Source organism: Mastigoproctus giganteus, chromosome 5 (genome assembly GCF_048544385.1).
Source record: "Mastigoproctus giganteus isolate SK-2022 chromosome 5, ASM4854438v1, whole genome shotgun sequence".
Classification (NCBI taxonomy): domain Eukaryota; kingdom Metazoa; phylum Arthropoda; class Arachnida; order Uropygi; family Thelyphonidae; genus Mastigoproctus; species Mastigoproctus giganteus.
The window spans coordinates 218417666-218429921 of NC_143579.1; the positions used below are offsets into that span (position 1 = coordinate 218417666).

Here is a 12256-nt window from a genome sequence, read left to right on the forward strand (position 1 = left end):
TCTCCAGAATTAACTAAATTCTATTTAATAGTGCACTGTATTGAGTTATGCCAGTTTGGGCTCTGAAAACTGTAATAGTGCATCAGCAAAATTTTGTAATGAGGCTGAGTGTGTTTTTACAGCACACTGATTTGGAATGTCCAATTTATAGTGTGGCTCTGATGATTGGAAAAGTTGAGACATGCGTTGCAGTCAGTAGACAATATTTCACTGTCAGTTTTGCACCAGTACTTAAAATGGGTACTCTTTTTCACAGGTTAATTTCATCAAGTAAATTGGTTAAATTACACATTGCATCATAGTAGCATAACTTAACTACTGCTTACTTGATAAATAATGAATAATGAAGCTCTGGTTAGCTTACTTAATAAATAATGAAGCTGCAGATCATATGCAACACTCCCAACTGGGAATGACTTTATGGCGTTTGCATTGAGTTTTCTTTTTTCTACTTTGCAAGTAGTGTACTCTGTGTGATTCAAGGGATTTTACATGGCACTGTAATGTGATCCTTATTCTAATGTTGTAATGTTGTTCTTCACAGAATACATATGTTATTAAATTAGTATTGTGCTGTTGTGTCCGTCTAATAGAACCATTTTGTACCACCAAGACTTTTAACATCAAATGCTTAAAATAAATCTAGGTTTCTATGTGTGAGTTGTCATTGGTTGGATATCAAAATATTATTTCCTGTAACAGTTTTAGAGAAAGTGTTCAGTCTGTTTAAAGCGTTTTTTTTTTTTTTTTGCTGAAATTATTCAGTTTAATTGCTGTCTTTCTGAGTAAATTAATATGAATAAATTAATGAGTAATTAATAACATAATATTAATTACTCATTAATTTTATTCATGTATGAGCACATACATGAATAAACTTGTTTGCTTATAAAGAATATAAGTATTACAGAAATTTGTTCTTCTGATGTATAATATCTTGCATTTAATGAATAGCTGTTTTTTTTTTTTTTTTTTTTTTAGAATTCATATTAAAATTTTTAATTTTGTATTTGAAGGCAGAAGATGAGGAGGGGTATCGAAAACTGATTGACCAAAAAAAAGACAAAAGGTTAGCATTCTTGTTATCTCAGACTGATGAATATATCAAGAATTTAACAGAAATGGTGAAGCAACATAAAATTGAACAACATCGTAAACAGAAAGAAAAAAGGAAACAGAAAAAAAAGGTATGTCTAGAAGTTAATGTTGGCCTTTTTAATCATACTGTTGCTTTTGCTTTTTAATTTAAATATAAAGTTTCTTTACTTAAATTCTTTATAAAAAATTACACTTGTATTAGGATTTGAACTAGTAAGTCGTGAATATATCGACTGTTATTTGTTTGACTCTTGTGCCAGTAAAATCTAAGGACTTCCTACACGTTTAAAATTATAAGTTTTCTTGAGTTTCCACTACCAGATCAACTGAATAATGGAAATGCCTGATTCAGGCAGTTGTAAGATTCAGTTCAATCTACTATATAAATCTCATTCTGATAAATAGCTGATCTATGTGCAAGAGTAGGGTGACCAGACATCCCAGTTTCCCTGGATTCGTCCTGGTTTTTTCTAGTAAATTAATGGTGGTTTAAGTAGTAACCTTTTCCCTGTTGATGCATAATTATTTTGGAAACCAAGCTATTTACTTTTCTTAAATAGAATGGTACTATATATAGAATGTGACTATTCTATATATAGTCTAAAAAAAATGGGTTGAACCATTAGTGAAATTGAAGTGAATGAAGTGGATGCTCTTAAAATGTCCCCCAGTTTGGGAAGATGTGAAAAATATGTGTAAATATGTTATTGATCTGGGCTTTCAAGTTGACAAAAATTTGTTATTTAATCAGTTTTCATTACTTAAAAATTTGATTGCAGAAGAACTGAAAGGAAGGAATGATGAGTAGCTTAAGAGATCTTGCTACGACTGCAAGAACAGACATCAAATTTTTTTTCAAAATTTAAATTTCAAGAACAGACCTAAGGATTTGAGAAATCGTGTAGTTTTTTTTGTTTACCATTCCACTACACAGTGGAAATGTTGAAAGAATATTTTCGCAAATATAAATTCAGTGGTCTGATGAACAAAATTGCTTGGTAGATATAAAAACCATTCATTTCATAATGATGTGTAAATTCAACTTGAATTTAACATGTAAAAGTTTCTGTGACATGATGAAAAATGATGAAAAGTTGATGAGGCAGGCAGAAGTAATTTAAAATATAATTGAAAGCATTATTTGCTCCTAATGTATTTCATTATAATATTACTTATTTATAGAAGAAAAATGGAATTTTTTTCCCCAATGAATTATTGTTGATATATTCTTCTGTAAACATATTAATTTGAATTTTAGAATATTGAAAAACAAAATTGCCAATATCCCAGTTTTTCCTGTTCTAAGCTTTCCATCCCAGTTATCATCAAAAGCATCTGGTCACCCTGTGAATGAGGGATGTTGTTTACAGTAGTGCATTGCTATACCTAGTAATTGCCTTCACGGTAATGCATTAGTGCATTTACTAGAAAATATTTGACATACATTGGAAGAATAGGGCTATAAAGGTAGTTCTCAACTTTACGAGTTAATTCATTCCTAGCGCACGCTCGTAAAGCAAAAACTCGTAAAGCGAGAATTTATTTAACATAGCATTAAAAATAGGGGTTACATTCTCAACAATGAAATTAGTTAGATTATTAGTTTATGTTTAAACAATGATTGATTTATCCAAAGAAATTAAAATGTAGCCTGTAAAATCAAGCAAATTATAATAATAAAGAAATTATTTATGACTTACAAATTTTAAACAGTGTTTATTCTTCATTATCGACTAAATGCACACTCGTTGATCACTTATAATCGGCTCGGCACTCATTCGTTTGTTGGGGGGGGGGTTTCACAATAAAAATTCTATAATGATGTCTGTTTAGATTTATTTGGGTAAATTGTTGTAAAATACAAAATATAACTAATAATAAACAATAAAATAAAATGAAATTAAATAAAAAGTAAAGAATGCCAAAGAAAGAAACCACATCTCCCATAATTCCTTATAATTAATTTACTATCTTACAGTATATCATGTTAAATAAATATGTTTTCCATACTAAATGATATACAGGAATTTTTCTAGCAGGGATAAGGAGGTGATTATTCCCTTGTATAAGGCAATGGTTAGGCCACATCTTGAGTACTGTATACAGGTCTGGAGGCCTCATTTCAAGAAGGATGTAGAACTGCTGGAACGGGTACAGAGAAGGGCAACAAGATTAGTGAATGGAACAAAGGGTGATCTGATAGAGGTGTATAAGGCTTTGAATGGTTTGAGCATGCTCAATGCCAATGGGATTCTTCATCTTGCTCAGAATAATCACCTTAGAGGGCATAAATTCAAATTGAGGAAGGACGGATGTCGGATAGAAGTGCGGAAATTTGCCTTTGGCCAGCGGGTGGTTGGTTGGTGGAACCGACTTCCATCACTTGTTGTAGAAGTTGATAGCCTAAACAAATTTAAAGCTCAACTGGACAGGTATTTGGAACGAACAGATGGGTGAAATGGGAGTGGGGGTTTTTTTTTTTTTTTTGGCTGATGCTGAATAAGCTTGCTTTCTTGCATCATATGCCTCTACTAATGCTAATGCTAAATTTTTTTTGATTCTCAAGGACCATTGTTATGTACAAGTACTTTTTTTTTCTTTTTTTTTTTTTTGTTTAGAACCTATAGTACTTAGTACTATGCATGGGTTGAAGATTGAAAAGTTGAAAGAAGATACTTGTTGACATTAGACTTGAACTTCTGTTGATTGTAATTTTCAGGAAATACATTAGAAGGAAGGTTGTTCCCGAAAATGTAAAATGAATGAATAAACGAGGAAGAAGAAAAGTTGGTTCTGTGAGTTTTAAATTGGACAGTAAATGGATGTTGGCTGGTTGTAGCATGTGTTCGGATTGCTTTGAAAGAGAGCGGGAATTATAGAAGTCAATTCAGAAGAACAGTGCCCATGTAAGTATCTGTAGAAACGTCTATGAAACAGAGTAGAGAGTCTCTGTTAGAGATGAGACTGTTGAGCGGTAGCACAGTGGTATCATCACCATCCTCCCCACACTGGATGGCAAAGGCCCATGTTCGAATCCCATCGATGATGCGAGGAATTTTAATGGGCTTTTTTCACTCCATGGCTGAGTTAGTCGGTTTCAGACACAACAGATATATGTGTAAATGTAATCATTTATGGGTTATCCTAATATCATAATTTTTTTTTTTTTGTTAGAGATGAGACATTAATTAACCTAACTGACCTCTTTTCAATGGAATCTAGAAGCCTGAGAGAGGTTTTGGGGGCACTGTTCTAGGACAATATTCCATGATAGGCCGGATTTGTTATTATTAGTAGTAGTAGTAGCAGTAGTGGCATGTGATGCAAGACAGCAAATGTATGAGCTTATGCAGCATCAGCCCAAAAAAAAAAAAAAAAAAAAAATCACACCATTCCCTCCAAATGCCTGTCCAGTTCCTCCTTAAATTTATTTAACCTATCAATTTCCACAATGACAGATGGAAGTTTGTTCCAGCAATTAACAACCCGCTGGCAAAAGGCAAATTTCCGCACATCTATTCTACATCTGTCTTTTCTTAATTTTAATTTATGCCCCCTTAGGTTCGTAATCTGAACAAGTGGAAGAATCCCATCAGAATTCAGCGTGCTCAACCCATTCAAGGCCTTATACACCTCAATCAGATCACCGCGCAGGTGCCTAGTCTCCAGCCACTGCATTTTGCAGACCTTAAGCCTCTCTTAGTAAGAGGATCCCTTCATTCCCCTCACCAATCTTGTTGCCCTTCTCTGTACACGTTCAAGCATATCTACATCCTTCCTAAAATGAGGCCCCCAGACCCGTACGCAGTACTCAAGGCGTGGCCCGACCATTGCCGACCATTATACAGAAGGACAATCACCTCCTTTTCCCTGCTAGCAAAATTCCTATATATCATTGACAAAACCCCATGACCTTCCTTGGCAGCCTGTCTGCATTGCTCAGAAAACTTCATATCTGAGTGAACAATTACTCCCAGGTCTTTTTCATTTTCTACCACCTTAAGTGTAGTACCACACAGTTGGTACGTTTCTCTGGAGTTACTTCTACCCATATGCAGTACTTTGCATTTGTTAAAGTTAAATTTCAGTTGCCACTTCTTAGCTGCCCAAATTTTCTATATCCTGTGGCAGTAGCACATGGCCATTACTGTCCTTAACAGCCCCACCAACCTTTGTATCATATGCAAACTTCGATACTTAGCCTGATATACCTTCATCAATATTATTGATAAATATACAAAACAACAGTGGACTCAACACTGAACCCTGTAGGACTCCACTAATAACATTAGTCCACGAAGAGCAGCACCCATTGATTAGCACCCCCACTAAACCATCCTTTTATCCATTTTAGCAACTTACCCTTAATACCATTCTGTTCCAATTTGTATGATAGTCTTCCATGTGCAACAGTGTCAAAAGCTTTCCTGAAATCCAAATATATGATATCAAAATTATTTCCTGTATCCAGTTCTTTTGTGACCACATCATAGTATCCAATCAAATTGATCAGGCAAGACTTTCCCTTAACAAAACCATGCTGTGTCCGAGCTATAATTGAAGTCTTGTTTAGATGATCCTGCAATGCATCTTTAACTAGTGATTCCATTATTTTACCCGGAACAGAAGTTAAACTAACTGGTCTGTAATTACCCGTGTCAACCTTCGATCCCCCTTTGTGAATTGGGGATACATTTTCATATCTCCAGTCCGTGGGGACCTCCCCTGAGTTCAAGGATGCTCTCATAATTATGGCTAAGGGTTTGCTTAGTTGCTTTGCCGCCTCCTTTTATATAACTGGATAGATCCCATCCACCCCAGTGCCTTTCTTACGTTTAACTTCAACAATTTGTCCTCTACTTTGCTCTCAGTTATTACAAAATCATTAAGCACCCTGCTACAATTTGATAACCTTCTGCCATTTTTAAACTTTAATAACTCCTTATTTCTACAGAGTCAACAGCAGTTTGGAAGAAAAGTAACGCCAAGATAAAGCCAAGTTTTTTGGATGCAGAGGAAGCAATATTTGTAATGTGCTTTATGCCAGGAGAGATTAAAAGTCAGGGTAATCCCCAAGATCTTGCCTAGAAATTGGAATGTTATCGAAGATAAACATAGGAGCAGAAGAATCCTTTTTGCGAGATATAAGACAGCACTGAGTTTTAGAAGGTTTGAAATTAAGTTATCTTTGCCCCATTGGAGAATTACCTGAAGATCAGCATTTAAGGAAATGGTAGTGGATATTCGAGAAGTTCAAGTTGTTTGAGCAGGGCAAGGTTTCTCAAACTGGAATGTGGAATGCAATGTGCTATCATCAGCAAAACTATGGATAGGATTTCCAGTCAATGGAAGAAGGTCATTAATATACAAGAGGAAAAGAGTGAGGGAAAGAACTGAACCATGGGGGGATATCAGAATTAGTGGAGAAGTTGGAAGACAGAGAGCCATCTACCATCACCTTCAGTGAGTGATCAGAGAGAAAACTGGTTAACCAATTACAAAAAAAAACAGTTGGCAAACCATAAGATGGAAGCTTGTTTAGAAGACCTTTATGCCAAACACGATCGAAAGCCTTTGAGATGTCAAGAGCAGCTGCTTGTTTTTCACCAAACCTATCAAACGTTTCCATTGAATTTGTCTATAAATGGGTGACATAAGTCAATTTCACCAATGGATCGACACTGACGGAATCCATACTGGCGATCGTTGATCAGATGGAATGTTTCTAGATAGTTTAAGCGTTGGCAGTTAATTAATTTCTCCATTACTTTAGAAAAAGTAGAAGTAATTGCAATGGGATGATAATTGTATGGGAGGGATTACTCATCCTTCTTAGGAACTGGCTGGATATGAGTAAATTTCCAAGCAGAAGAAAAACTTTGGAATAAGGAAATGAAAAAAGTGCAAAGAACAGAAGTAAGTTCAGGAGCTCAGGTTTTGAGAACAAGTGGAGAAATACCATCAGGACCTGGAGTTTTCTTAGCAACAAATTCATCAAAATCCTTCTCACCTCCTTTTGACGGAAGACCAGAAGAGGCATTGAATAGAGTTTACTGGGAATGGTTTGAGATGATTTATCAAGATCATCAATACATGAGTTGGAAAAAAACTATGATACCGGCAAATCAGCTTTATCTTTGGCTGATGTGGTAACAGAACCATCTGGTTTTGACAGAAGTGGGAACAGAGATGGGCAAAAATTGCAGCCAATAGTTTTAGCAAGAGACCAGAATGGTCGGTACCATTGGACAAGAAATAAGTTTTCTACTCTTAGTCTGTTTGAAATCTAGTTTGGACTGATTAATAACTGCTTTACAAAGTATAAATGATACTTAATAATAAAAAAATTATTATTAAGCTATGTCACTTATAAAAATGTAGTACTGGAAATATTTTGTAATAAAAATTCAGAAATATTATATGATTTCAGAGAATATAAGCTTAGTGGTTTGCTAAAAAAAATTTTACGTTGAAAGAGATTTGCGTTAAAAAATATTATGTTGAAAGGGGTTCGCAAGTCAAAAAAGGTTGGGAACCGCTGCTTTAGAGGATAGAAATTTCACTTAGGTTTATTGAATTACTGCACTCAGATGCATTGGGAACCACATTGATTTTTCTGATTACCTTCATCCTCAGAGCAATCAATGGGTTGCTCTGAGGATGAAGGTAATGTGTATCTTTGAAACATCAGTTTAATTAAACTGTTTCTTTTATGTTGACAATACATAAAATTTTCACACGGTTCTTTTAGTATCAGCACTTGCCTACATGATATTTTGTAGTCATTAAGAGTTAAGCTCTGATTTGCAGTATTTTCAAAAGACATGAAGCATTAATTTGATTTGATTTTGATTTTATGAATAAGAAGACAAATGTTAAACCTTGGTTACATGGCTCCTGCCATACAGCATATGATTGGCATAGGAGAATGGCAGTTGAAAACTTTAACTGCTGGAGGAGGTTCAACTTTAAGTGAATATTTACTGTCACAAGGTTCTGAATGTAATGTAATTTTTTTGGCATTTTAATTTCCAGCATGTTTTTAGGAACATGGACAAATCTGGGAATTGGAAAATTTAACTATAGTATGCATTTCAGTGTTCCATATTTTTTTCTTGTGAACACTTAGCTTTTTACAGTGACATTTGTAAGGTTTGAGCCTTGCTCATTTCATTATCTATGGGTTGACTTAAATTTCTAATGTCATTTTTGAATTGAATAGCATTGCCAAAAGAGTCAAATCCACTATTAATTTTAAAATCATGGCACTGCTGTGGCAGATGCTTCAAAATTTATTTGCCTCTCATTATTGATGAAAGAACAATAAATCTTGAAACAGCTCTGAAGTGGTGGTCTCTGCTATCAACTTTATGACAAACATTGAATAAGGAAATGAGTATAAATGAGCAGCCAAGTGGTGTGTGATAGTAAAATTTCTAATTAAACATAATGAAAGTAATGTGTATGATCAACCCGTTATACAGTGCCAGATTGGACACAGCAAAGCAGTAAAAGTAGCTTGGTTATATTGTTGTTTATTTAATTTGTTGGTTATATTTCATTGTAGGAATTTGAATAATTTGTTAAATAGTATGTGTCTCTGTATTTCATATTTATGTCTTGAGGCTGCTTTGTACCCTTCAATGTCAGAATGGAGCAAGCAGATTCAAATATTTTAATGGTATTGTTCAATTTAAATTTTTAAATTAAATAAATAGTTTTTTAAATTCTATACAGTGGGATCAACTGATGTTTAAAACAGCAAATTCTAAATTGGAAACCTTCAAGGAATTAATCTTGGAAGCTAATAGGCTTTTCATACCAACTAAGAAATACTGTTCAAGATTTAGACCTAAATGGATGTCAGATGAACTAATGAGCCTTGTGGCAGAGAAGAAAAATGTGTGGGATGCATATAAATTATCAGGTGACACAGAAGGCTATAGCAGATATAAGCTAGCCCGTAATCAAGTCACAAAGGAGGTTAGGCAAGCAAGGGCAGATTGTGAGGAATCTTTGGCAAAGGATGCAAGGAAAAACAGCAAAAATTTCTTTACTTATATAAACTCTAGAAAGAATAGAATGAATCAGATTGGTCCACTTGATGTTGGTAGTTTGACTGTTGATCCTGCTCAGATAGCTGACAAACTGAAGGAGTATTTTGCATCTACATTCACATGAGGAATTCTGTAAGGAAGAGGAGGACAGACGTTTATTAAACTTTAACAGGGAGCTAAATGATTTTGTAATAACGGAGAGCAAAGTGTAGGAGAAATGGTTGAAGTCAAACATAAAAAAGGCACCTGGGGGCAGATGGAATCTATCCAGTTATATTGAATGAAGCAGCAAAGGAAGTTAGCAAACCCTTAGCCATAATTATGAGAGCATCTTTAGATTCACGGGAGGTCCCCATGGACTGGAGATGTGCAAATGTATCCCCAATTCACAAAAGGGTTCACAGGGTGATACAAGTAATTAACTTCTGTTCTTGGGAAAATAATGGAGTCACTGGTTAAAGGAGTGATGCAGGATCACCTAGACAAGACTGCAATAATAGTTCAAACACAGCATGGGTTTGTTAAGGGGAAGTCTTGTCTGAACAATTTAATTGGATACTACGATGTGGTCACAAGGGAACTGGATGCAAAAAATAATTTTGATATCATATACTTGGATTTCAGGAAAGCTTTTGATACCGTTGCACATAGAAGACTGCTTTACAAATTGGAGCAGTATGACATTAAGGGCAAGTTGCTGCAGTGGATAAAGGGATCGTTGAGTGGGAGATGGCAGAGAGTGGTAATAAATGGACACTGCTCTACATGGACTAATGTTATTAGTGGAGTCCCCCAGGGTTCGGTGCTTGGCCCATTGTTGTTTTCTGTATTTATCAATGATCGATGAAGGTATATCAGGCTTAATATCCAAGATTGCAGATGATACAAAGGTTGGCATGGTTGTCAATGACAGTAAAGACAGTATGCTACTGCAACAGGATATAGAAAAGTTAGGTAGATGGGGCTGAGAAGTGGCAACTAAAGTTTAACATTGACAAATGCAAAGTACTGCATAATGGGTAGCAGTAACACAAGAGAAATGTACCAACTGTGTGGTACTACACTCAGAGATGAAGAATTAAAAAGACCTGGGGTTAATTGTGCAGTCAGATATGAATTTTTGTGAGCAATGCAGACGGGCTTCCAGAGCAGGTCCTGGATTATTGTCAATGATATATAGGAATTTTGCTAGCAGAGACAAGGAGGTGATTAACCCCTTGTATAAGGCAATGGTCAGGCCACACCTTGAGTACTGTGTACAGGTCTGGAGGCCTCATTTTAGGAAAGATGAAGAGTTGCTTGAGCATGTACAGAGAAGGGCAGCAAAATTGGTGAGGAGAATGAAGGAAGGGGGTCCTCTTACCAAGAAAGGCTTAAGTTCTGCAAATTGCAGCAGCTGGAGTCTAGGCACCTGCGCGGTGATCTGGTTGAGGTTTATAAAGCCTTGAATGGTTTGAGCTGGCTCAATGCTGATGAGTTACTTCTGCTTGCTCAGATTAAGAATCTGAGGGGGGCATAGATTCAAATTGAGGAAAGACAGTTGTAGAACAGATGTGTGGAATTTTCCTTTAGCCAGCGGGTAGTTGATTGCTGGTACAGGCTTCCATCTGTTGTGGAAGTTGATAGCTTAAATAAATTTAAGGCTGAACAGACAAACATGTGGAGTGAGATGCATGTGGATGGGTTAAATCTGAAGGATTTTTTTTTTTTTGGCTAATGCTATGTATGCTTGCTTTCTTGCATCATATGCCTTTGGGGGTGGAGAGAAAGTAAGCAGGAAACTGACCCAAGCATAGGATTCCCCCCCCCCCAATACCATCACCAAAAACATTTATGCACCTGTCCCATATTTTATTAAATGCCATAAAGCCATTGTGTAATAAAAATACTTTTGTTGTTGCCATGATGGCGATGCACACAAATTTAATCCTCCACGTCATTGGAAAAGTGTTTGCTACTAACCATTTTTTTAAATGAACAAAACAAATGAAAATTGTTAGGGGATGAAGTCAGAGCCATAAAAAGGATGAAAAGAAGGCCTACCCTAAGTGGTTTTGGAACACATGATGCATATGGTCTTGCATTGTCATTCAACAGTAGTACACCACCTGTCAATATGTGGCGCCTCCGTAGCCAGGTGGGCAGAAGCAGCAGTGTGTAGCACATGCTTCTTGATTAGATCGGGGTTTGAGCCTGTAACCACCAAACACGGAGGATGCGGAAAGGTCAGGGAATGACCACCGCATATCCCTGGAGCAATATGGCCTTGGTTGCTAATGCTCCTAAAAACCAAATAACAAACAAACAAACCTGTCAATATCCCAAAATGCTTTCTGCCTTAAGTTCTTTCGTAAGTGTGCATTATGATGTAACAGTCATGGTAGCTCAGGGTATTTTGAAAATGTGCAGTAAGAATGTCATGACTGTCCCAACGCAATCACCATTGCTCTCCTTGTTTAAATTTTTTTTTTGGGGGGGGGGGGGGGGGGAGTGAAACCAGAATATTTTTATTGCAGTATTGCATGTTTGAATTTCAGTTGAAAGGGCAGATCTAGAATTCATCCCATAATTTCATTTTTGATTATGTAAAGGTTGAAAACGATGTAGGTGTGAACAAAAAGTTGGAAGGTAACTAATTTTTGGGAACAAATAAAGCTGATTAATTTTCTCAATTATTGCAGTCCTGTGATCTTTCATGGGTTCAAGGAGCATTAAACTTAGAAAACAACAAGAAGAACAGTCACAGCGAGTGAAATCTGGTAAATATGGTGGATGAGGGATTTATAGCAATGCATTTCATCACCTCAGTGATGAAATGCATTGCTATAAATTCTTGAATGGAAAGTGATGTGTCACAATTTCCTAAAGCTCACTTTTTCAGCTGTTTTCTCTGGGCAGAATCACACAGCCACAATTGAACTGTTTTGTAGTTTTCCTGATTGACCATGTACAATAAATTTACCTTGTAGGTAAATGAGTGCCTCTGTAGCTAGGTGGGCAGAAGCAGCAGCGCGTAGCACATGCTTCTTGATTAGACTGAGGTTCGAGCTCGTGACCACCAAATACGGAGGATGCGGAAAGGTCAGGGAATGACCACCGCA

The 12256-nt window shown here is 36.1% G+C and overlaps 1 protein-coding gene across 7 annotated transcripts in view; it reads left to right on the forward strand.

The window, feature by feature from the left end:
- brm (ATP-dependent helicase brm) overlaps positions 1–12256 on the forward strand; it is a 714323-nt gene that overhangs the window by 246994 nt on the left and 455073 nt on the right. For all 7 annotated transcript variants that reach the window (XM_090374387.1, XM_090374383.1, XM_090374382.1 and 4 more), the window contains one exon: positions 1017–1187. In XM_090374387.1, coding sequence (XP_090230513.1) covers positions 1017–1187 — 171 coding nt within the window. The remainder of the gene's footprint in view (positions 1–1016; positions 1188–12256) is intronic.